The sequence below is a fragment of the Pipra filicauda genome, unplaced genomic scaffold (assembly GCF_003945595.2).
Source record: "Pipra filicauda isolate LSUMZ 115617 unplaced genomic scaffold, ASM394559v2 scaffold478_size463431_pilon, whole genome shotgun sequence".
Classification (NCBI taxonomy): Eukaryota; Metazoa; Chordata; class Aves; order Passeriformes; family Pipridae; genus Pipra; species Pipra filicauda.
The window spans coordinates 148044-175746 of NW_024104618.1; the positions used below are offsets into that span (position 1 = coordinate 148044).

At 36.8% G+C, this 27703-nt stretch overlaps 1 protein-coding gene across 4 annotated transcripts in view; it reads right to left on the reverse strand.

Moving 5' to 3' along the window:
* The window catches only part of CAMSAP2 (calmodulin regulated spectrin associated protein family member 2), an 82206-nt gene that overhangs the window by 9619 nt on the left and 44884 nt on the right, over nt 1-27703 (reverse strand). For 2 of the 4 annotated variants that reach the window (XM_039386286.1, XM_039386287.1), the window contains exons 5-13: nt 25671-25703; nt 21433-21574; nt 18118-18257; nt 9796-9889; nt 8623-8716; nt 5061-5131; nt 4480-4549; nt 1463-3671; nt 253-389 (exon numbers count right to left, since the gene is read on the reverse strand). In XM_039386286.1, coding sequence (XP_039242220.1) covers nt 253-389; nt 1463-3671; nt 4480-4549; nt 5061-5131; nt 8623-8716; nt 9796-9889; nt 18118-18257; nt 21433-21574; nt 25671-25703 — 2990 coding nt within the window. The remainder of the gene's footprint in view (nt 1-252; nt 390-1462; nt 3672-4479; nt 4550-5060; nt 5132-8622; nt 8717-9795; nt 9890-18117; nt 18258-21432; nt 21575-25670; nt 25704-27703) is intronic. The other 2 variants (XM_039386289.1, XM_039386288.1) reach the window with 1 other exon arrangement.

Below are 27703 nucleotides of genomic sequence, written 5' to 3' on the forward strand. Positions count from 1 at the left end.
CCAAGCGGGGCAGGGCCTGCTCTGAAATGCAGCGCTCAGGCCAGCACAGCTCATGTGTTGAGCCTGAGCTATAGACTGATGCCACCTGCTGACTTGCAGGGCCAGCTGGGCTCCCCAGCACATCTGGCTCTAGCAGTAAATACCTTGGATATTAGGATGCAATGTTTTGACATGCAAGACACACTTTTAACTAAACCAGACGTTTTTACGTTCACCACTACTGATCATCTGGATCAGGACATGTAGTTTTACCTTGTCTCTTCCTTCTTATGTTCTAGTTCTGCTTCCAGCTGCTGCTTGCGAAGCAAAGTCTCTCTTTCCCTCCTCAAACGCTTCTCCAACAATGCTGCTCGTTTCATTGCCATATCATTTTCTGCCTTTTGATCATCCTAGCAACAGTATTTGAAAGAAAAGGACCCAAAAATATTAACATCTCTGAATTCAGCAACTTGATCTTGCCAAATCATTAGACACTTAATTCTGAACACTGGGTTGCAATACTACATACTCTTGTAGTATTTGGAATAAGTCTATTTTAAATGATTTTTCCTAAGACTGCTACAAACTTTTCATAATGGACTTTTTCCTTCCTAAATCAAACAAAATTCAACACTGATACAAGAAAACATGCCAAGTGAGATATTTTAGAGTCAGATCCCATTCGGCATAAACCTCTGCATTCAGCTTTGAAAGATTCTATGTGTATGGTAACTTATCACAAACCCCAGTAAGTATGCAGCATATAGAAGTAACTTCTGATCAAGTCAGATGTTTTGGTGGAACTGAGGAATGCTTCCAGACAAGCAAGGCGCATCTCAGATACGTGATACCCCATTTTGGGGTATTCCAAATGGAAATTCAAAATCTTGATGGCTCTCAGTGTCTAGACCACTCTGTTACAATGGGTATTGTAGTTAAAAGCCTGTCTGAACTAGCTCTTTAATAAAAAGTCACCGAGGAGTGCTCCCAAATACCAACTTCAAAAGGGAGACTCAGAAGACTATACTTCGTTAGCGAAGCTAACAGAGGAAAAAAGGCTCTCTGAAGTGCAATTCAGAAACATTACTCATTTTTAAAAATGCAGGCTGTTATGTAGTTCAAAAGCTTTTAGTTAAGTTTGGGGTGCGATGGGGAAATGAGGGTGAGATGTGAGATGTTTAATTAAGGTCACCAAAGATTATGTTAAAAATAAATCTACATTCAGCATGCATCTTTCTCATCAAAAACTCCAAGCACTCTTCTACAATTATGAGTGGAAAGTTCTGGCATGCTCAGAACTGCAATACTGTAGAATATTTACCACTGTTATGATGCCAAATTAATCAAGTGCAAAAGATAAGCTTATACATTTAGAGTTGCAGAACCATCTGTTTTGACTTCAATCATCACTGACATCCACAGTTAAGAAGTTCCTTTTCACATGAAGCTAATAGCCAACATACACATTCACTAGTTCTCTTACCTTAAAAAAGAATCCACAGCACACTTTCTGGTCATCTTCAAACTGTTCTCTATCACTCTCACCTTCGTATTTCTCAACAGATGCTTCACTTTTTTCTGGTGGCTTCAAATCTGATAGGGAAACTTCAATCAGGTTAGCTGTTTTGGGAGCCGGAGGTGGTAAGATCGGTTGGTTTAGCTGATCTTCATTTGGAGTGAGGCAGACTGTTTCTGTGATAGGCTGAGATAATACTTCAGAAACATTAGATTCAATAGGCTTAATCTCCTTTTCCTCCCCCTTCTGTTCACACTGTTTTGGCAATTTTGGTCCTTCTTCTTTTGCTACCTCTTCTGTAGACTTGGCTTCCTTCAAAAGATTTCCCTTTAACTGAGGTTCACTTACACGTTCACCATCATCTCCGAAGCAAACAAATGATCTAGTCTGAATGGGAACCTGACTTGGAGAAAATCTCCTCAGACGGGGAAGACTGTCCACAGACCGTGGGGCAGTCAAGGTACGATTTAGAGGTGTTATTTTCAGTTCATTTGGCCTAGGAGTCCTTTGCATTTTAATGTGAAAAGAGGCATTCTTCCTGTTGGAAGACTGTGGAGATTGATGTGTAGAGCGAGGAGATTCCTGTGAGAAAGGTGCAACAGCAGATGGAGTTCCCACTTGCCTTGATGACTTAAAGTCCCGAATCTGTTTCTGAGGAGAAGGCTGAGGAGGAGAAATAACCCAAGCCTGTTGCTCTCTCATCTGCATCAACATCTCCTGCTGAAGGGATAGACGTTGCATTTCTTGTTGTAGAAAGTGTAGGGAAGAGTTTAGTTTTTCTATAGATTTTGTATATTCTAAGAGATCTCCTTCATTCAAATTTTCTTCTGAGGGGCTTGCTAAATTCCACTGTTTTTCAGCATCCACGGAAGTAGCAGGAGATTTTAACCATTTGCTGTGAGAATTTTCAGGGTTTTCTTTTATTAATTCTGAAGTCTTACTAGTTTGGTCATCTGATTTTTGAGTTTCTTTTTCTTTCAACCGATTATTGTCAGTGAATACCTTCTCATCTTCAGCTCCTGCTGCTTCTTCTCGGAGAGGTGATACTCCATCACCTTTCTTTTTCACAACATTAAGAAAGGCTGTTCTTCCCATTTTCTGCCGCTGCTTTGTGAATGCAGCTTCCATTTTCTTCTTCTGTGCTTCAATGGCTCGCCTCTTTTCCTCTAGCTTCATCCTAAGCTGTACCATTTCAGAAGCCAGTAACTGTGTAGTGTCTCTTCCCTGAGGAACAGATGCCTCCTCAGGAATATGAGTCCAAGCAACCATATGAGGGATGTTCAGCTCCGAACCTTCTGGTGTGGTTTTCTGAGAACTGCTTCCACTGCTTTTACTATCTGTGTGATTCAACTTCCTGAATTTCTGCTCTGCAAAGCTGGTCATTTTAACCCCCGAGCTTGAAGAGGCACTGCTGCCTGCCTGTGATTTAGTACTTACTGAGCTGGGACAGGGGCTTAACTGATCTCTGTGATTGCCAGCTCGCATGTCATAATCCTGGAGAAATTTAGATGGTTCTTCCATGTCAGAGTCCATGCTTACAGTATAATCTCTCAAAGAAGAATCCTCATCCATTGTCTCTGGAATATCTTCTGAAGGGACATGTATTCCAGTATCTACTTCTGTAGTGTCAGTCACAGGACTCAGAGCACCTTTAGTGTCTGTGATTATGTCTGGGGTAGTCTGATTTGGTTTAATGTTTGAATTCAAGATGCTCATTTCCCGATTGTGAAGAAAGAACCCATTTGTAATTTGGTCTGTTTGGAGAAGTCTGGGAGATTTTTCAGTGTCGTGAATTATCTGCAAAGCCTCTTCAATGCTTGGTGTCTCAATCTGATTGCCAAAATCATCCAGAACTGCCCTGTTTTGCAGAGCTCCATTTGGAAACCTGTAGTGGCTGCTCTCATTGGCATTTCTTTGATTTGCATTAAGAGACTGATTGGCCTTTGTGTCTTTAAGAGCTATCATATCCTTTTCTTCTTCAATATCTTGACTTTCCTCTTCTCCATTTACTGGTTTGAAGGACAGATTTTTTCTAGAATGTTTCGGCATGCGGTTGATGTTTCCTGCAAGGCCTTCATTACTCACAGATCTAGGAATTCCTCTGCTTGGAGTAGATACTGGAATGCTTTTTTCTTTGTCAAAAGGAATGTCAAACGAAACTCCATGTAATGATGACCTAACAGAGATCAGAATAAAGAATGTAACTGAACAACTCATGGTTATTAGTAATAGTAATAATGAAATAGTCATATTTGGTTTTAAATTATTTTAAGCTGGTAGTATTAAAGGCACTGTTAGTACTGTATTTTGCCTATCTTCAAGTATAATAAATTCACATATATTTTTATATATTTAATAAATAGATATAAATACAATAATTATTTAAAGCACGATAAAATAGCACACAACATTTTCTTCAGAGTCAGACAATGCTTTTTATTACTTTGGAATAAATTTTGGGCATTTTAGCAATATAGGCACTGCCATCATAGATCAGAAAGAAGTTGTGAAAAGAGACAATTTACACACCACTACAACTCTTACTGTTTTAACTTTAGTTTACACCCTACAGCTTAAGAGTTTATGACTGGTCTAACTGAAAAACAAAACATTCAGCCTGATTGTTCTTAGTATCCACAAAATAATACAATCTTAAATGCTACTGAGTTCATTAGCCATGTTATTCTTACTGCTTTTAGTTCATTGTGATGAGTAAATGTGAACATATTTAACACCAACAATTCAAATACCTGAAAAATACCTCTTTCAATGTAAAAAATAAATGATTTCTTTCTGAAGATTGTTTCCTGTTCCTTACAAGTTCTTAATCCATGATACATTTTTCTCTTTTTTTTTACTTTTCAAGTAGCTTACAAGAATTCTTATTACAGGACTGTGAAAATCCAATTACAATGGAACATTTTACTACTACTCATGACCAAAAAATAATAAATTTTTAACTGCCTCAGTTAAAGACGACTTACCTTTTTTCTTTGGGCCATGTCCCTACATACCCATCTACATAAGACATTGATGTGGACCTTCTGATGACTCCTAAGTGAAATGAAAATAGGACCCAATGTAACTGCTGTGAAAAATGATTTTAACATCACCTTCTGTTACTTTAACAAATTAGTTTGCTTCACTACTCAGAACACTGCAATGGCAAAAACAAGTGTTCATATATTGAAAATAAAAGTAGAGGAACCGAGCCAATTTCATCCTGAATATATATTATACCCCTCATCCCCCAAAGAATTTGCTATTGAGTACAATATTCTACAAATACTACTAAAATATACTACAGATAGTTGTTGTAAGCCATCTTCCACACAACCAAAACAGAAGTTCAATTAAAAAAATACACACAATATATGAGGTACAAACACAAACTTCCCATTTGTACACTTTATAAATTACAGAACTCATTCATTAGTCTTTCATGTAAAGGTCTCCCAGTAATTTCTGCATAAATAATGTTTGAATAAATATATGCAAGACAGCAATTTAGTCTGAGGACAACACCTTGTCTCATTGCCTCTTCCACCCATTTGTAAATTGTTACCTGGAACAGATGAATAAGGCTGCTGGGGTGTATGCAGTTGGTGAGACGGTGGGTAAGCTGGACTTTCCAATCTATAAAACAAGAGATATGAACTTAGAAACAACACATCAAAAGCCACATTATGAAAAGGCAACCAGACTTCATGTCCTGGGCCAAAACAGATTTATTTTTTGTGACAGGGAAGAAAGTGAGGTCCATTAACATACTTGTCTCATAGTGTGTTTCATGCAAATGTGTTTATTAGAAGGTTCACATTTTTTTAGTAAAAAGTCCAAACATAAACATGAGCAAAATGAGGCAGCTCCTACTGGCCTCAAAACCGAGTGATTGCAGCCAACATCACATACTTTTCATGCGTTTCTATTTTCAGTTGCTTAGTCTGAAACTTCTGCTTTGTGTCTGGACTGCAATATGCACTAGAAGTGGATAAAGAAGATTTTGTGATAGACATGGCTTTATAAATACACAAAATATATTCACTACTAAAGAGTAATTACAGAGATTTCCTCTCTTTCTACTTATACAGAGACTTTATTTTGGTTCATAGAGAAGGTCTGTAATTGAGTGGCTGTGTTAATCCAGAATCGGATTAACATAATTCAATGTTTTGATCAAGGTGCTTCTTCAGCATCAGAACAAAGACACATACATAAAGATGCATGGATTTGTAGGTAAAACACTTCTAAAGAAGCCAGCCTTCAAAACTACGCTGGATTAAATCCTTTCATGTTTTGAATTATGTCCACTGAGTTGAAGAGCACACTCCCAAATTCACATTTTTCAATCAGTAATTTTCAGAACATTTGTTTAGTGTTATTATATTATATATGCTGTATGATGTAGAAGTGTCTACATAATATTTGTAAGAAGGATATTCACATCAGTTTAAGAAAAGTAATGTTGTTTACAATCTATAAAAGCATCTTTCATATTACTTATTATTCAAAATAGGTTCTCATAAATTCTTGATTTTTTGTGTCAACAACACTACAGGACGTATCTGTTTTACATATCATTTGAGATTTCTGTGAAAATTTTAAAATCATAATTTCTAAAAAGTTATCTTGAAAGAAATGCTCTCTAAATTTCATCCAGCAGACTGTGAAAATTTGCTACCACAAAGAAAATTTATGCACTTAATTTTTCCTCAAGGAAAGACTGATTCTGGCACCAATACTGTGATTCCATGGCAACCTTAGGCATAGTAACTGCTCACTGTCACAGTCCCACTCCCTCCTCTGTGCTGGATCTGGCTCTCCATCCCATGCTCTGACTCATTTGAACAAGCTGAGGCGACAGAAGAACGCTCACTTTTTCCGACTGGGTTAGTTTTTCCTGTCTTTGTGCACTGAAATGGCAGTTCAAACACTCAAGGGGGCAGGAACACACAGCTGGGACAATGAGCAAGGCCAGGACCAGAACATCCTGCAGTAAGGTCTGTTCTGCCAGGGAACCTGCAAGCCCATGTGTTTGATTCCTACCATCTGAAATTACTTCTTGGGCCCCTCTTTTGTCCTACAATCCAGTGACGTATCATCAAATTGGATGAAGTACACTGGTTTATGAGGAAAGATACAGTGAATCACTTTGGGAACCCCTGCTTCAAAAGAGATGTTCAAAACTACTGTTACTTTTTCTCCTGGCTTATAGGCTAAGTTTACACAAAAATAAATTCATTGTCTACAAGGGAAACACTTCAGATACATACAGCAAAAAGATTTGGAATCACAGCATTTAATGGTAGTAAGAAGTATTACTCCCTTATTAAAGTCAGAGTAGATTTCTAAAGGCTAAAAGCATACTCAGAAATCTTAAACCTCAAATGAACCTCCACAAACCTCAAACCCAACCAAACACCCACCCCTTCCTCCAAAAACCCCATCCAAAAACAACAGAAAAGGCTAAACAGGATTATCTGGGTTGGCAATCAATAACTTGTCGAATATTCAATTAAAATGCTAATTTTATCCTTCTCCTCTGTGCCAGTTCAGACAGTCAGTAAATCTTCGCCCCAAAATTATAAATATATTGTAGCACTACCCCTCATTGACTATGTCCAGATCAGGTCACTGGAAGGCTTTCTTTACGTCGACAAAAGAAAGATTAAAAAGAAGGCCTAAGGTGCATTTTCTGCCCTTATCATAGAACCGTTTAGGTTGGAAAAGTCCAGCCATTACCCCAGTACTGCCAAGGCCACCACTAAATTGTGTCCCTGAGTGCCACATTTACACATCTGTTAAACGCCTCCAGGGATTGTGACTCTACCACTTCCCTGGGCAGCTCGTTCCAGTGTTTGACAACTCTTTTGGTGAAGAAATTTTTCCTAGTATCCAATCTAAACCTGCCCTAGTGCAAGTGGAGGCCATTTCCTCTCATCCTATCACTTGTTACTTGGGAGAAGACATCAATCCCCACTTGTCTACAAGCTCCTTCAGACAGCTGTAGGAAGGGATTAGGTCTCCCCTGAGAAATTCATCACGTGTAAGATAGGCTAGAGAACACAAGGGAAATAGGATGCTCTTATATTGCTTCCAAATCTGTAACAGTAATACTAAAAATAATGTTTCATATTGTCCTGGTTTCAGCTGGGATAGAGTTAATTTTCTTCCTGGTGGCTGGCACAGTGCTGTGTTTTGGATTCAGTGGGAGAATACTGCTGATAACACACCAGTGTTTCAGTTGTTGCTCAGCAGTGCTTACTCTCAGTCAAGGACTTCTCAGTGTCCCGCTCTGCCAGTGAGAAGATGCACAAGAAGCTGGCAGGGAGTGTGGCCAGGACAGCTGCCCTGAACTGGCCAAAGGGATATTCCAAACCATGGATTGTCCTGCTCAGTATAAACTGGGGGAGTTGGCCGGGAGGGACCGATTGCTGCTGGAGGATGGGCTGGGCACTGGTCAGTGGAGGAGGGAGCAGTTGTACTGTGCATCACTTGTTCTCCTGGGTTATATTTCCCTCTCTTTCTTATTTTCATTACAATTATGATTATTATCATCATATTTTACCTCATGAGATTTACATTTTCTTTCCCATTCTCCTCTCCACCAGGAGGCAGGGGGGGTGGGAAGTTCATCATAGCTAAGTATTTCTTTTTACCTATTTGACATTCATAGTACTTTAGTAAAATAATCAAGCCAAACTAAAACCATCACTCAGGGGTTTTCTTGCTGTTTTCTTAGTTTTCTTTCTTTATAATTTGCTGTGAATTCCAGAAAAAAGCTCTTAAAAGACCAGACTTGGTCAGCAGCCCCATTTGAAATTGAAGAGGACAAGGCCATGTGCCACCCCTCTGCTGAATGGCAGGGGTTGTTTTGGAAACTGGTAAGAGAGCAGCATGCTGTCCAAGTGGCCAACATGATCTGTACAAACAGGAACAAGCAACCTGCTATGCAACAGGGCAGCGAGGGCCCGAAGTATGGAATCTTCCACAAAATTCCACAGATAGTATTTGGTTACTCAGTCCCTGAGCATTGCAAAAAGGCAACAAAAGTAAATGAACAACTGTGTTTGATTTTTTAATAGAAAGGAGATTGTGAAGCAGTACTAGTGATTCTCTGACATTACCTGGCTACAAAGTCAGAACCAGATGGAGCATCCACATAATTTCTTCTGTTAGCGTTCAAGCTGTGAGCAGAAGCTGCATCCTTTGCAGGTTCAGCTGCCAGGAAGAACAAAGCTCAAGTTATTATGCTTTAGTATTCCGTTAAAATGCATAATAGACAAACTGTCCAGAATAAACTGAAATACTATTTTCAAAGATTTAAAGAATTTTCATTGATTACATTATTTAGATTAAAACTCAGTCACTTCCTTTCATTTTTACCTCCTCCAAAGCTCCCATATTGGCACTAACTAGGGGATGGAAAATGACAAAATAAACTAGAAAAGACAAGGGAAGAACTAATAAAGAAAAGAAAAACTAAAAAAGAACCACACAATTAAAAGTAAGCAAACCATTTCAGCAAAAAATTGTTCTTCTGAAAGAAATTTTTCTGATAAAAATTTTTCCCCAAACCCTCAGACTGACTTTTCAGCTAGAAAATAGGGGTCTTTGGCACATCTTAAATTAGTTAGCAATATTGAAAGACTTAAATTAGATTTGTACGTACTATAAAGAATATAAATGAAAAATAGATATAAAAGCCACACATTGAAAATCTCTTTCTAGTGCCTGGAGAGCCTATCACAGCACTGCTGTATGAACAGTTCAGATACTGAGACTTTGTATTCATTAACAGATCTCAAGATCTACCGGACACATGGATTTTAAAATTTGAGAATTTGCTGGTGGAAGACTGTGCCCTTGTACCCAGGTACCAAATGCAATTTTACAATTAACTATCTATTCACTGTCCCCAGACTTGTGTTCCTTTCTCTTGGTATCTTCTCAGCAATACAAGTTCTTCAGGCTAAATTCTCTTCTGGGTTCCTCATTATGTTTGTAATCCTTGCATGGGCATAAATGGATTCTAGGCTTGTTTAGGCCAGGAAAATTTGCAAGTGATTATACCACAACAATTTAAACGAGTTTTTGGTAACAGACAACAAAATCTAATTACGATTTATGAGATGAGATGAAGATTAACAATGAAGTAAGTACTCTGCTCCGTCTTTAAGGGGGTTGTACACTGCCAAATCCTGTTAACAAAAATATTCACTGCATCTGTGAACACAATGGCAATCTGCACACATACATTTCAAAACATGCATATTAAGGCAAATAAATAACATAATTACCTTGGGGGTGCACAACAACACGAGGTTGTACAAATGATGGCTTCACCACTTCAAACCACCAGAACAATTCTGCCATGAACACCATGTAATTGCTCTACCAGAAAAAAAAAAAGATGGGGAGAAATTTATGTTAAAATACAAGCCTGCAAATAAACAGATTAAGCAGCATTTGGGAGATGTCTCTGCATTTCACCCAGTTTACAATCTCAACTGATTTCTTAGAAAATGAGACCAGTACAACTGACCTGTAGCACCAACTATCTAATACACATAACTTGACCAGATTGCCACTGACTGGGATGAAATGTTTCATAATAAACATATGCTCAAGCCTGATGTCCTCGCAAGGAGGGCAGAGAGGTGCAGGATGGGTGGAAGAAAATGCCTGTCAAACAGATCAGCCATTTCCATTAAAGACCAGTGAGAAGCCCATTGTTTCAAAAGGCTAGGCAATGCTTTTTTTTCAGAGATTTTTAACACGAAAAAGTGTGGTAACCCTTAGTTTTAGTGTAGGAAGTTTAAATTTTATTTAGACTTTCATCTTAAGTATGTCCCTTTGGTCACATGTGTGAAGATCTACCCAAATTTACAAGGTTTTAAAGCAAAACAAAAGCCAGAAGCAGAGTTTCCTCACTGCAGGTTAGAACAAGGTTTCAGCTCCAAAGATTTATGCACACTTAATACACTGTTGATATATCTCCCTACTGTACATTCCCATCACACAGCTATGAAAGACATGGTGTGGGAGCCACCAGATTTAACACAAGGGGAGAAACAGGTGAAAAGGAAGAAACAACTGGTGACAAACTGCATCAGCAACAACAACAAAAATCAACAGAGAGGAAAAGCAGGAGAAGCAGCAGCAGACATTTCTGCTGCAAGAGCATATAAGGAGTGTAAAAGTTTGACTGTGAAGGTTGGAGAGTTCAGAGGCCAAAGCTTCTACACCCAAATGCTACTCCATATCTAGAAATATCGACTGAAGGGGATCAGCAAGCATCCAGGCCTGAGCTGGCTCCAGCAGGTGCACAGACCTGTGTCACCAGTCTTACAAAGTCTGAAAATGTAAACAATACAAACCTCACTTATGCATTAAACTGGGAAACCATAATGAAATACTTTTTAAAACAGTTTGTTAGAAAAATTCTAAACAAAATGTCATTTTATTTCAAAAACAAACCACAGGACTTAACACTAAGAAGATAATTTTAAAATAAACAAAAATTTATTTTAAAAAGTTAAATAATAAATGGTATAGCTTCAATTCTGTATCAGAAAAATTTGAAAACATAATTCTGAATATCTATTTGACACTTCTGCATATTCTTTCTGCATATCTCTAACATCAATCAACCTTTACTCTAGCTAAGGGATACTCTTAGACCAAAAGCTGCTCACACGCTTCAGTTTATGGCAAAGGGATCAGCCAGATGTTGCCATAGTTATTACATACAAGCTGTAAATAGATTAGGAAAAACCCCGTTGCTGCTTATTCAGCTCAACAGAATTGAACGAGGAAAAGTGCATTGCAAAATTTTTTCCATTCAGAGAAAATGTTAAGCATAGCATTTTGGTATCACTCACTGATTTCATTAGGAAGCAATGAAAAAAATCAGATGTACTTCTCAGACAAAATATGATTTTTAACACTATAATTTCTATATATTGCAATTTCTCTCAATATTCCCCCTCCTCTTACCTCTCCTTAAACTTTTAAATTTTTAACTTGATTTTTTAGTACAAAAATAAATTATTAAATGTTCTAATAATAGCTTTCTCCCCATCTGAAATAACCTTGCATTTAAATACTCCAATTTCTTATGGTTATGTTGAAATGCTGCATTTCAGTGAAAAGTAGACACATAAAAGCTTGACTATTGTATGAAGGACTCAGATATTCCTTCTGAGATTATCTTTGTTTTTCCAAAATCACCAAAGCAGTGTTTACTGAACTAAAAATGAAAGTGCTGTCTGCACAGCCCACTGAGAACAGAGGCTACTTTAGATATCTGATGGTGAGCCATCATGATGGAAATCACGTTTTCTCACAAGTTATTTTTAGTCAGAAAGGGACGTTAAGAATGATCAAAGGGAAAGACTGATGAACAGTAACAGAATTCTTTGGAAAAACTAGCAGTGGGTCTGTAGCGATCCTGCTATCCAGGTTAGAAAGAATGTAGCTATCATTACCACAGGTTTTGCCTTGATTATGGTGACAAAATTCTAACAGCTTGTCACATGATTATCACATGCACTTACACACAACAATGTTCAGAAGCATAACAGCATTAATAGTAATAAAAACTAGCAAAGCTCTGAGCAGTTCAGACTGGCTCAAGCCCCCCGAACAGCAGATGGCAGACTTGCAGCTTCAGAGATCCTTTTACTTGCTAAATATCCTCATTTGATTTTTTTAATTTGATATTTGCAGACTGTTCCTCAGTTGTATGAAGTCAGCTGTACTACTGGTACTGCATCATCTGGTGCTGTACCATAAAACCCCTTCTGTTTAACAGATTTTGGAATGCTATCTTTTTTGGGGGAAAAAAACCCCATATTCTCTATCATAAAATCTGAAGTCATTACTTGCTTCTGTACCAAAGGGAGATATAAGCAAGCTTGTTGTTTAAAATTCTATACAAAAAAAGGTAAATTATTTTCTTTAATATCTCTACTTCCCCTTCACAGTTTTAAAATCACTATTAATTTTTAAATCAAATTAGCTAGCGGGAATAGTATGTCCAATCTTGCCACTTAAAATAAATTATACCTTCCTAATACTTATAGGGTTTGGATCTGCATATTTATAGAATAATAACTACAAGATCATATATACAAACGATACAAACAATTTGTCATCAGGCCTAAACCCACTAAAATTGGATGTGAAAGCAGCCATAGAGACTTTTGGACATTTTTTCAAAATTAACATAAAAATACACTGTAAAATTTTTTTTTATATATATATATATATATATATATATATATATATGCAATGATTCACATTAAAATCTCTGTTCAGCAGGCCAGGAAATGTCACCTCCAGTGCAAATCCACAGTTTTTGTTATAAAAGTGCCAACATAAATGCACCAAGGCTGCAGAAAACTGGACTGTACAGAGAAGGCCAAACTGCAGTTGTGTCTGATCCATGCACCACCAGTGTCCTGTCTCCTTCCACAGGCTAAGAAAAGCCACAACTCAATTTTAAAACCCCAGTTTGTCTTGTTTCAGACCAGAACAAGAGGGAAAACTGTCCGATGAACATCAGTGAAAGCAAACCACCCTGCTTCCCTTTAAATAATGAGTCAGGAACGGCTGGTCCCTCTCAGGGGAGAAATCATCTCTTAAAAAACTGTTCCCTGGTTGAATCTTACTTTTCATTCCTGATCCCCAGTCCTTTCAATCCAGCCAGATGGGAATCAAATCCCTGGATGACTCCCACCATACATACCCAACTGCCTCACCAAGCACAGCCAGCTGCTCTCCCAGGTCCTTAAGGAATCCACGGTCACGCTTACAGGGCTTCAGTTGCCAGTTCAGCCTTAGGTTGGCAGCCTGACTGGCAGCGGGTTTTCCACTGAGACTGGAGGAAAAGCTGTATGACACATATGGACATCCTGCAGCCCTGAATTTCTAGGATTTATCTATGCAATGTATTTGAACATTATTTTTCACATCTCTCGTGCTGATTATAGCTTCTGCTTACATTGTTTACAAAGTCACCATCAATACTACATCAGAAAGTGCAAGTATTCAAAACTGCTCAAGTGCAATAAATATTTTTTAGTATACATCAACCCTTCAGCTTTCATATTCTCCTGTTTGATTCACCAGTGAAAAGACAAAAAAAAAGTTCTGAAGGATCTGAATCAAAAAAGATCTGACAGTGCAAATGTTTTTTCTGCCTCTCTGGTTAATAGCCAAGTGCAAAAACAAGGTACCTATTCCCCGTGCTTAGTTGTGATTCTGCACAGCTTAGAGTGGCCCACATTTAGGTCAGAGGAACGCCCTTTGCAGACAAGAGACAGCAATCATCTCTCAGATTTGCTTCATTTCACATTCTGAAAGCCTTCACTCTGAAAGAAATATGCCTTCTGTATGAGCTTGGGTGAACAGACTCTACAGTTACCAGCACATAGCAGCCAAAGAAAAGCATCCATGATGAGGGGTAGCACACAACAAACAGCCCCCAGGAACTGAGAGGCTGCAGAGATTTCTGGCCCTGTTCAACGCCCAAGAACCCACAAGCTCAGAACTGCAGGACTCAGCCACATCTGTACAGGACCATCAGCACATGCCAGTGCCAACAACAGGTTGTACGACCCCAACCGTGCCCACAAGGGCTGTAGTTATTATATGCAAAGATTATAAGTATATACACACCCCAAGAGACAAATGAACCCCTTGAGAAACTTTCTGGAGATGTTCCCAAAAGCCACTGGTGAGCCAGTATGACCCCCAGCTTCTGGGAGACCACTGGGTTGGCCTCCAACCCCATAAAAATGCCTGAGTGTGTGTGTGTGTATCTGCATGAACTCTGTGAGCAAATGAATGCATTGTGTGAATAGTTATCTCTTATCAATAGTTCATTCTATTAATACTAGCAGTTGAACTAATAAAAGTTGTTCTAATATTGGTTGTGATCTGTGTCTCACCCTCAATCCCCTATCAGAGAAAAGGGAATGTAAAACACACATAGATTAAATGAGTAGCACAAGTTTAGGATCACTATTTAAAAAAACAAAACATGAAATCACACATTTTTGAAGGCTCGGGTAAAGGAATACAAAAGACAGTAATTAACTGCATATCAGTTGATGCAATGCCAAGTTCCCACGTAAACTCTTAAATTATGGGAAACATCAAATGATTCAAGTTGTCTGTCAGTACCCTCTTTGACAGTTAACCTCATAAATTACTTGTTCTCAGATTTGAAGCCTACGGTCCTACTACAATAAATTGACAGAGAATGAACTAAAAATATCAACATAATCAATTACAACCAAATATGTGTTTTTTCCTCTTCTAGAAATACTTTCAACATGTATCTCGTGTGACAAACGGAACAGGTGAGACGCTCTTTTTTTTAATTCTTCCTATTCAGAGACCATATATGCCCCTTACAACATCCTTTTAGGAATTATACATTCCATAAGACAATGAAACCACAAATGCTACAGACCTCCTATTACATCACAGTGCTAATAAACTGCTGGGACAAAGCAATAAAGAAGTCTTTACAGTTCTGCACAGTGGCTCATGCTTCTTGTGATGGCACTTCATGCAAGGTTTTCTATTTCTACAGACTTGTTCTTTGAAAGGGCAGAGTAAGTGCACGTCAAGACACAATGAAACAGTTCTTTCAGTTCTATGTACGTTCCCAGATTGAGGTGAAGAACAGGATACTTGAAAAATAAATCCTGTCTGAGGATAAAACTGCTTGCAGGAGAAGGGGAAAAAAGTAGTCTGCGCAAGTAAAGAGAGATCTAAGATTTTCTATTATTTCCTCTTGTTATATATACAGGGAGGACTCAGAAAACCTTGTGATTATTTTTATGTAATCTCTCTGTACTTGTGTTTGTCTGTCTCAAAGGAAAACAACCAGAACCAGTATGGTCCCTTGTTGGTGCCTCAAGCATCCATGGAAGGTATTCAAATATTTTTTTTCTTTAATATCAGTAGCCTTAGTAGACAGCTTATGAAGAACTTCACAAATGTATTTTTCTTAGAGGAGGTGAAATAGGCAAGTGAGGAGTAACAAAACTTACTTTCTGCTTCCTTTGATTATGGCACATTAAAGCTGTCTAGAAATCCAGACAAAGTGGATTTCTCCTCAGTGCTAAAACAGAACTAAGCCAACAGTTTCATCTGCTGCAAAATCAGAGAGCCTGTATCAAAGACTTTAGATGCTTGTTAAGTGAAGTTTTAAATTAATATGACTGTGATTCTGTGCATTTTGATGGGAAAGCCAAAAGCAGGCACAGTCACACTGGTCAAGTCCAGCACCAAATTTCTGCACCATATCCTGTCTCTAACCTGCCTCGATCTCCTGTGGCAGCACAGTGCAGTGTGCCCTGGGAGGAATGCAAGGGACTACTTTGTGCCTGATCACTTCAGAAGAGGTTCTGCTCCCTTCCTTCTCACAAACTAGCATGAAGTCAGGACACCTAGTACAACTGCTAGGACCACACAAGGCACAGCATTGTAATTCCAAAAATACTGCTGTGACTATTTTCTGGAGGCTTTTTCCAGTAACGTATCAGCAGTTGGTTCTTTTTAATTTTTCTATCACTTCTATGAATGTAAGAGACTTTTAGCCGAAAGCACAGTGGTACCTACTGTGCAGTATGAGCCACTCTGAAAATAGACAGGAATTTCAGCTGATTAAAAAAGACACTTCCATAAATCCTAAAACTTCATACTATGTAAATTCTGTAGGCCAAGATAAAAGTGACTTCTACAAACCAGTGTAATTCAATGTGCAATATTTAAAATATCCATTTACAATACAAGCTTTTTCAAAGTGACAATAAAATTCTTTGGAGAACATATGCATTTATTAAAACTTACTCTAATCAGATGCACTGGAAAACTAAGAAAGAGCTCCTTTAATTATGAATTTATTTTTAAAGAAAATTAACTCTTAACACTGGAAAAGCAGAGTTTTGTAGCACTAGCCAAAGTTCCCATGCCAAGTTTTAGAAGAAAAACTTGGCAGCCTTGCTTTGTAGCATTTACATCTAAATAAGCATCTACACCACAGCAACTTGTAATAACATGATCACAAAAGGTCTTTCTCTGTTCTAGAAATACTCAAAATCTTTGAAAGAACTCTAAATCCTGTCTAGAAACAGTGTTCAGAAACAGCAAAATCACTGTCTGTAGCACTTTCAAAGTGTAAAGTCTGATGCATCAGGATATTGACAAAATATTTACTACAGTTACTTTGTTAACATTGAAACTTCATAGTGCACACTGGCTTGAGAAATAATTCAAGCCACTACTATAAAATTTTACTGAGTGCTATGAACCAGAACAGGAATAATTAATGCCGTGCATTCCATGGATGTGTAAGCAGAGAGAAACAATCAAAATGCAGTGAAGGAGTCCCACTCGAGATCCTTGTGGTTGTAGGACTATGAACTACAGACAAGACAGACTGCAATGCAGCAGACTTCCCAAGTGTGTAGGTAGATTACTGCATCTGAAATTTAAGAACACCAAAAGCTGACTGAAAGCAGTCACTACGCAACTTTGCGTACACAAAATAAACCAGCAACTGCTAAGTAGTCTAGACTGAAGTCCTCCTGCCTTTACTCACCCTGGCAGCTCATTACTTATTTGAAAAGGATTGGGTTCAACCCTACAGGAGACAACAAAGCCGTATGTGAGCTCTGGCCTCTCTGACTCTGCTTGCAAGATTGCTATAAAGATCATAAAAGCAGTGAAATGACCCAGATATTTAGAAACCAATTACATCCCATCTGCAATGGATATGCTGACTTCAGAAAAATAGTATTTCATTCCCTAAAGGCAAGCCAACAAGAATCTTAAGCAAATGAAGAGTGTTTTATATAGAATAAAGTCTTGGTGAAATATAATGATGAAAAATTTAAGTTACAATTAAGCAAGAAATCATTCAGTTGCTCCTTGTTTTCCACATAGGCTTAAAAAATTATAGAATATTTTTTTTTTTTTCCTTCTAAAAGTGCAAAATTTTAGAATGATTGAAAACACTTAATTGCTTATTCAAACAAATGTAGTTGCTGGAATTGTGTTCCTGCTTGTGTTTTGGGCATCAAACCACTGGATTTTCCAATGAAATTAACTTGTAAGTTCACACTTTTACAGAAGTGAAAAAGCTTTAAGTTTAAAAACCATGAAATTATTGTGTATACCGAAATGAGTAAGTACAGTGAGCAATAATTCCATAAACTCTTCAATATTTCCTCCTTTTGTTAAAGCCTTAATACATTTAAAGTCATGCAGATCACTATTACATTTTAACAGAAATACCACAGATTAAATGGTTTAAATAACAATTAATTAATAAGAAAGAAGATAAAGTGTGAAATAGTTTTGCACAAAATTAAAGTTTTTACAGATCCTTTCACAAGTGCTTTTTTTGAAATACTTTGAAATTACTAGAAAAACAATGGCCAAAGGAAGGTGGTTTTACATGCTGCTGAAATTTGTGTGCTGCATGCTCCATCACAAGAGATGCCATACAGCAACAGACCAAAAAAAAGACTAAATATACCATTAGCAGAACAGTCCTGTGGATGTTGATCACATTTTTATTAATTTTTTTTTTTTTTTACCTTTATGGAAGAAGCTGCATAGAGCATATCCTCAAGACTGAAATGGCAACACTGGTTGAGGTATTCCTGACAAAATTCTTGAATCAATTGCAGATTATACAGGCTGTCAGCCAAAGACATTGTCTCTTTCAAACAAATATCTAAAAAAGAAGAAAAGAAGCAAAGATAAGATACAGTTACAGATTTGCAAAAAAGTGCTTTTTGGCTTTGCTGGATTCTGAAGCATTTTCTGGATTCAGACTTGATTTCTGCTCCCCCACCAGAGACTTTTATATTTCTATTTCAGAAACTAAACAAATTATTAACCTACATTTTATCCTTGCATTTTTATATATTCAGACATTTTTGCAAAAAATAATTTTGTTTTTCACTATTGACAAGTTTATTTGTTTTTGTTTTGCCTTCTGTGAAGATGGAAGTTATGCTCTCACCCCTAATAGTTCCATGTAAAGAAAAACCATAATCACTAATGGAATTTTTTTCCAATTAGGTTTTCTATGGAGCAATGGCAATAGGAAACGTACATGTTTCCACACCTTTCTCTGTACATATTAGTTCTTTTTCTTTGCACAGGGATCCAAGAGCACATTTTAATGCCATTAACCTTTAATCTTCACAAAAAAGCAGCTTTAGATTGGTCTTATGTATTTGTGTTTGTGGATTGAGATGCTTGAGATGAGATTTTACAAGGAGCTGAAGCCTGTTACAGGAATTATCACTCTCTGTTTGAAAGTGCTATTTAAAGACAAAGAAGTGGTCACAGTGAACAGACTCATGGTTATACAGTATTCTCTCAATACTATTTATGCCCAGATAACCTCCTGTTCTCTTTTTATGACTGCTTCTTGGAAATATAAGTAGCAATAATAACTTCCTAGAAAAGAAAAAAAGACAGTCCTTGTAAAAAGAAGGACTGAAGGAAAAAAAAAAGAAATATACTTCCAGAGTGTGCATTACATTTTATTCCTAAAGCAACAGTGTATGACAGAGCTCCACATAAGTTTTGAATTGTTTAGGATAAAAGGTTTCTTCAGACATAGAATCTACTTTGATGCTAGCAGGATAAGGATTCCCATACTGAGAAAGTCATACCTAGTCCATCAATCCAACCCCACAGACGATGATCAATAGAAAAAAAATGTTTGACTAAACTGACTGAAAGGAGATTAAATTTAGTAATGCAAAATGTGAAATCATGCATTTGGATCTAATAAAATTGTAATGTGATTCACTAGCTGAGAGTGATGTAGAGCACGAAGTTATCGTGTATTAGCCATTGTAAACATATTTATGTGCCTTTGGCATCATGCAGCTATGGAAAAAGCAAACGTGATGCTAAAATGTCTCAGAAAGTTTCTTTCCAGTAGTGACAAAGAGGCACTGTACAAAGGTAACGAGATGTCAAGCTAGATTTCTGGGTACAATTATGACCATCCATATTCAAGAAAGATAAACCAAAACTGGACTAGTTGCAGAAGATTATTGAGTATAATAATGAACATGGAAATCTACTTCAGCAGGGGAGGCTGAAAAGGCTTGGTTCAGTTGCCTGGTCTAAAATAAGAGAAAGGAAATATATCAAAAAGGTAGGCATCAGATTAGGAGAAGCTATGCAAGCCAAAGGGTACTGCTGGAACAACAAAAGCATGTAAGACAGGCTACAGGGCACACTTAGGTAGAAAGCAAGAATGAGATTTAAAACTCGGTTACAAAAATTGGGTAAGAAGAGTACATATTTTCAAGAGCTTGACAGTTTTGAGAGAGAACAAGATAAATTCATGAAAGGGATTATATAACTTTGTACAATAGCCAATTTCTTGACTCACTGACATAGGAAGCCCTTTCTAGTTCTGTATTCCTTCAAGGAAACCTAGATTTGAAAGTTAAATGAAGTCTTAATGAGAAGTGATCTATTTCAGACTACGGAGAACTCTAGAATAATTTTTTTCTTTTTTGTTAATGCATTTTTAAGCATTTTTGCATATGCATTTTTGTTACCCTCCTTTCTTCAGTGCCAGTACAGAACCAAATCTCAGTAAAATTCCACATGCACCAAAATTATGTCATCTAAATACAGGGAAGATGAGCAAAATCTTTAAGTATTTCTAGTTGCTTTGGAGTACCTTTGAATTTACTTCTGAGATAATTATATTTATATCTTCAGGGAAGATGATGTCAGGACACCTAACAAGAATATTAAAACTAAAGTTCCAAAGATGACATGTGCCTTGTTGTGTTTAAAGTCAGGAGGAAGATGCTGGCAAGTACATATGTGGTTAACACAAGGAATACAAGGTCCTTCAGACTGTCTGTGTTTTCAGCCACGCTAGGACAGTCAAAAGGAACTGGGTGTTACTCTGTTCAACACTATTCAAGTTTTAACTCTTCCCTAATCACATACAACAGCATGTATTTGGCTACAATATTTATGTAAATTAAAAGTTCTATTTTCCAAAATTCACAAGCTGAAGAAGAATGGTGAACGCATCTTCGTGTCTTTCATCTTCAACACCTACTGTGCTGGAAGTTCCCTATAAAGTGCTTGTATATATGAATTCCAGATTTTAGTCCTTAGTAAGCTTTAAACCCTTGTTCACATTCCTGGATTTCTCAGAATCTTTCTGTATAAGTGTTCCCACGACATCAAAGGTATAATAGCCAGAACACAGGTAGAAAATGATGGGTGTTAGCTGCCAAGACATTTTACAGCTACATGAGCCTCTTAGTTGCCAAGAGGAAGATATAACTTTAACCAAGCTACTGAGGAACAAGATGAAGCTGCTCATCATCACAGACAATTGCTCTAATAGAACAGCATGACACCAATACCTTCTAGACTGTATATTTTTGTTTACAAGTGATACAGGAGCTCTCAGATGAACTAAAAGCCCAGAATACAGAGCAACTATTTGCCATGGAGTGTAGCTATGCAGAGTCTAACCTCTTCCATGTTTTATATCTATAACTACTCAGATTCACAAAAAGCACTTATGGAGCTTCAAGAATAAGTTTTGCAGGTGGTTTCAAGTTTCATAGCACAAAGTGCAACGTGTTGTTACAGTCAGATCTGTAATAATATATCTTAAGATGTTTATATTAGTGTGACAAGATAAAAGCAAGCACACCAGGGAAGGACATCTTGGTTCCTTTTATTTAAATGTAAAAATAAATAGGTAAAAAGTTAATATTAAACTCACCACACTCAAATGATGCCTTTTGTCTATCGTATTCAAGCACCTTCCCTCACATAGTTATCAAACAAACATTTAGACTTTTATGAACACGTTTACAAGCCAAAAGACATGTTAGACATACCCTCCAGTTTAATGATATCTGGACAGTAGAAGTGGATCAGGGCTGCTAGAGCACAACCATCTGTACCATCTTTCAGCAGATTCTCTACCAATGGAATGCAGGGTAGCTGTTTAAGCAACGTTTGTTCCTTCCTGTAACGAGCCTACAATATAGAATGAAGACATGTAGAGAAACAAAGGCTCTGAAACATATGAAGAAACATATTTATACTATAGGCTTTACACCCTGTTAGTGAAAAAGCAGTATTCAAGAAATAGCTGAATATTCTCAGTTATTAAATTTCCTAAAACTATTCAGATTATGCCGCATTTTGAATGGCATAAATAATATTTAAGAGGAAAGGAACAATACTAATTTTGAGCCTTTCCTTCAAAGTCACCAAGTTTTAATGATCTCTGTATAGCACACTGAACTAAATAGCATTATATACCTTCATTAAAATTTAACACTCGTCATTATACGATCAAAAATTATCTGTGTAAACACAGTGAGACAAACCCTTCGCTAGTGAAACTTCAGTTTACTGGCAAGTCATGACTCTGAAGTTAACACACCCAAATATTTTGCCCAAAATCTCATTCTTACATAACTGACTTCATGACAAATTCAAAACCAAGAAAATAATGGAGTTCATAAAATATAGATTATTACTAGCATGTGTCACTATAAGCAGTCATAGAGAAATATTAATGGTCAAGTGTTATGACCATGCAGTAACCCAGTTATAAAAGGAAACATTTTGAAAAACAAGTGGGCATATAAAGAGATCATTAGTTCAGAATACTGAGATAGCATTTATCTGCAGTGAATATATTTTTAATGAGTTTCTTTCCTTTTTTGATAGGAGAGGGGGGACTTACTTAAAAAAAGGACTTACAATTCTTAGGTTTTTCCCCCAGTTCTTCTTGGGAAAAAAAAGGGAGGTGGAAGAAAGTGGTATAGATTTTAATTTGTTAACATTATGTCCTAAGAAATTTTTAAAGCAGTAGTGAAGGATTACTTTTCCATTCACACCACAGAAGTACTTATGATGCCAAGAGTGTTTCTGAGTTAATTTGTCCCTGTAGGGATTCTAAGAAGTCTTTGTGAATGTTACTCTTCCAGCAAGTCCAAAGCTGACAGTTCCTATCTCCTACTCTCCATTTTTTGGTTGTGCTGGAGCAATTGCTGATGGGACCGCACGGCAAAACCATCGCTCCAGCTACAACAACTCTCCTCCTTTGTTTCTGCAGTGAATGAGTGAGCAGAGATGGAGGTTTTATGGGTGGGGCAGGAATTGTTTAAGTGAGCTTTGCACGCAAAAAAGTCTGTGGAACCACAGAGTAACCCTGAGGGCTATACTTACTGCCACTGGATTTATGTCAAGGATCACATGGGATTATTTCAGTGAATGTTAGTGTCCCCTACCTGGCCTAGGAAGTCAAAGCCTAATCTGGCAACAGCAGCCACATCCGTTCTAGAAAAATAATGGGCTTGTACTTGACCTGGAGAACTTACACTTTAACCAATTAATATTTAAAAAAAATTATTCTTTAAAAAAAAAAAACTTATTCTTTACTTCACACTTTTAGTGTAGTGGTATTTGTGTGTCAAATAAGCTGTACAAAAATGAAAATCTAATTTTTGCATGCTACAGGAAAAATTCACTAACACCAAACAAAATCATGCTACTGTTATGCATTATTAATATTCTTTTCTCCATGTTCTTAATACTCCCTAGTATTTCTAATCAAACAGGCCAATTATGCTTGCAGTGGAAGTTTATTCTTTTTCACTGTGGCAATCCACTGTCCCAATATGATGAAAATCCTGCAAATTTCAAATACCATGTGACTGTGTCTGTATATGTCCTCCTCAAAATGACTGAAATTAAGTCTATGAAATACTACCATTTAATTATGATTAAACATAAATAATTATAACAGATACAGGATACAGATGGACTCAACACCATGGTCAACAAGCTCTGTGTAATTTATATATTCTTTTGAATAGCATCTTTTAACGGAGTATTCAAAATAGTTGAAATTGATAATATGTGGTCTTGCACAGTAAATCCTGTGAAGAAGTATAATGCCACTTTAATGAGACTTTCACTGGCCTTACAAACAGTGCACACAGATGCTAGAAACTGTGTCATATCTTTAAAGTGGACCTAGAAAGAGGACTTAATTCATTATAGAGTATGCCAGGCAAGTTACTTCAGGAAAAATAAACCCATAAAACCTGATCTGCTAGGTTCAGTAGGGTATAGCAGGCATCATGTTTCAATTTGGTTGAAAAGAGAAATTATACTGGAAAAACCAAAAGACATTGGTAATTGTGCTGCATTTTTAATAAACTTCCATTTGAAGAAACCCTTCTCATCAGTTGCAATGCTTGCTACTATATATATGGATGCAATAACGCAAAAGATTAACCTCTACATTTATGATGAAGCTGTAGTGCTAATTAAAACATAAATGCTAATTCAGGCATCTTCCTTCTGAGATCCAAAACCATCCTGATCTAGCATCTTTGAGCTTATACTTAAAACAAGTAGTCGAGACACTTGCCTACAAACAAGGTCAGATAAAGATGAGCCAACAGCACAGCAGCTACCCTGCCATAAGTGCTTGTGTGTATTCAGAGTTAATCATTATTAATGAATGCTCTTACACATTTACCAGGCAGCAGATAACATGTTATAAATTTACTTCTCCGAGTAAGTTTTTAGCTGCCTGTATGCTCAGGAATCTCTCTCTATGAAACATTTGTTCTTTATAAAGGGAAGAGGCAGAAGACTGGCTGAACTGTTAAGAGCAGCCTGAGCCACGGCCTTCCTATTGTATTATCAGTAGCACTCGGGTTTCAACTGAACCAATAACTCAAAGTAACATAAATACCACTGGCTTGAGTTGTCTATGGACAACTGGTAGGCAAACTGGAGTTAGCTTTTCAATAGACTGAATGTTCTATATTTGAATACCATTTTTATGCAAAGGAAGAAAATCAGTAGCAAACTAACACCCTAGACAAAAACAGAACACAAGCATATTCCAAAACTGCTTTGAAGTAGCCATCCTAATTTGTGAAAATGAGACCAAAAAAAAGTGCTTAAATCTTGGGTTTGGTTTTTTTTTCAATAATCCCTCCATTTAGTTACACTATCTTAATTCCAAAATAAAATTGAAGGACTATACTGTGAAGAGCAGTGTATCTGTGTGTCACCACTGTAACAGATAGCATTTTAGAGAAATTGCCCGCAGAGACTGTTAGGAATTTGAATACTGATTAGTCTGCTGAAGACAGTACTTTTAAACTGGTTTTCCAGACACCAAGTAACTTCTGTTGTTGCCTTTATTGTTATTTTCAACTCTTTTTGCAATGTAAGAACAGTCTTTTACTAATTATGACAGCAAATACCTGAGGGACTGCTGTATCAGTTACTTGGTAATCCTTAGAGCGAAGATAGATCAGAATTAGTTCTCTGGAATTCAGACTAGAAGTATGCAATTCTGCATGTACCTAAGCAATTCTGCATATACCTAAACAGCTGACTGTTTTGTTCCCAGTAAAACCTGCTGCAGAATAAATAATCTGAATGTATTTCAGGGGGGAATTACTGCATGATAGAGGAAAGTAATGATAACACCAAGTTGACACAGCACAGAGAAAACAAACTTGATTATTACTGCAGACATGAACAGTTATTTGTTATTGCTTTTAGTGAAATTATAGTCTCACTAAAAGTAGACTGCTTTGGGTTACTTTGTGTGGGGAGAGATTAAAGCAGTCTTAAATCAGCTGAAAAAATAGGGAATTCTAGACAAATGGTGTAATGATTGCATATAATAAGATTTCAGATTCCATGTAGCATCAATAATCAAAAGCTATTTCTTCAAGCCTCTTTTTAAAAGAGATTTGGTATCAAATAGCATGTGATTACTGAAAGCTTATGAAAAAGTAGTTTGCAAATTCCCTGATCATTTGACATGAGTTAATATTGGGTAGCACTGCCTTGTACAGACCCACTGACTGCTTGAAAAGTAATTCCTTATCCAGCATTATATCTCATTTCTTTTGCACAGATTACCTTGCAAAGTAGGCTTCTGCAGTATGCATAGCTTTGCGGGGCAATCTCTTATAAAATTATCTCATACAGGTAAATGAAACGAATGATTAGACCAGCATGACATGGACAAAGCCATTCCCAAAATAAGCAATTTGATCAAAGTGAAGCAGTTGGGCAAACTTACAGGAACCAGTTTCCAAAACCATTTGGTAGGAGACTTCAGAGGAAGCAGTAGGAAAAAAGAATAAAAGCAAAAAGCAAAGGAAAAAAAAAGGAACATTTTATCAGATTTCATAAATTACTTTTACAAAGCAATTTTCTTTAACATTCTCAGTTTTGTATAACAGTGAATTGTAATTTAATGGTAAGCATTAGTGCACCGTAACCTCTGCGTATTGAGCTAATTAGCAGCAATAACAGTGGAGAAATATGTCTGCACTCTTTGTAGATCAACATTATAATTTTCCCACATGAACAGATAAGATTGTGAGATCAATGCAGTTTTATGAAATGCTTTCACACATCTAATTGTACTCTACATATGCAATCCGACTGAGGAATTCATTTGAGACTTGAAGTCATGATCACAAGTATCAAAATGAACACCAGCAGCACACATGGGGAAGCAGGGAAGCTAAAGCGATGGAAAAAAAGATAAACACACTGTAGTACAGTACAACCAACTGCAGTGAAGCTTGTGTTAGTTACTTCAAGCCAAACAGTAACATTCAACAGTATTTTTAAACAATCGTATGACAGTTTTCAGAACAACAAGAGGTACAGGCAGTTATATTTTTGCAATGACAAATCACATTAGCATCAGCTGCATGATGTGCAATGACCTGAAATGCAGATGGAGTTCTGACTGCTGGCAGAGAATGATCAGATCTGGTACATACAACTCTAAACTCATATGTGATCAAAAAATACTAATCTGAAGCACACTGAAGTAATTGATTCTTCTCTGTAACTCTACACACTAATTTGGCATAATACTTCTACTATTAAGAATAAAAATATTGTATATCAGTACTATAAATACACACAGAAAACTTTATCTTTCTATGGATTTCGTTTTAGGAAAAATAAAAATCAAACCCATTACCAAAGTGCAGGAAATAATTTTTTTTTTTTTTAAATGAAGATAAATATTTTCTTGGAGTGATAAAAACATAGTTTGAAAACTGCTACGGAAAAAACTGCAACGGAACCTTATTATTTTATGTAGTTGTTAAACCTTTAAAACAGCTCCAGTAATGATACAAAGCTTTTATGCAAAAAAGCTATTGTGCACTAAAGGGTGTCCATTAGTAGCAGGGCTATTCTCAATATTCTTCTCCTCCATTTAACTGGACTGTTGCAGTGGAGAATCCCAAAGGCACTGGGAAAGAAATTAACTACAAGATGCATGCTCATGTGTGGCTCTGGACATTTCTGTTGTCACACCCAAATAAAGCACTTTGTACAGGGTTCAGTATCTCTTTATATCACTGAAATATAGTCAAAGTATGGGAAAATATGTGAATTTGAAAACAAATAATCTTAATTTTCAACTGCAATCAGGAATTCTAAACCATATCATAAAAGAGGGTTTTAGATAAATTGACTGAGAACAGACCTAGGCTGCCTATTATTCTGCTTAACTCTGATAGGAACATTCTTCTTGGATTTATCAAGGTGAAGTGTATTTCAGATTCAGACTTAAAAAGGTCACCAATGTCTATTTAATGATAGGCTGAAAAACTACTCTTTGGAAAAAAGCACAAATTTGTTTCAATTCTCAAGACTAGCTCTCTGTAACAGTAACTGAAGTCAAAACTAGTAATCCAATATATATTTTTATTTATCCAGTTGGTTGAAATTATAGTTGAGATGACTATGATTCAAAGGGGTGAAAGATTTAAGATAATCAAATTTAAATTCAAAATTACCCCAAGATTTATAAATATACGCTTTGTAAAGCCACTTAAAGGAAAAGAGAGAAAGAAAAGGTGAAATCTCTTGGACAACATAATGGGAATTCAATGGGTGTTGAACTGTCACTTTCAATCAGCAAGAACAAACTTTTTTCCTCTGGAACTTCATAAAAATCAGTCACTATAAAACAAACTAAGCAGAGAATCCTGGCTGACTTCTCCCAGTGTTTAAAAAAACAACGAAAAAACCAAAATAATCCCCCACAAAACAAAACAAAAACTGAAAGGACAAAAAGTCTTC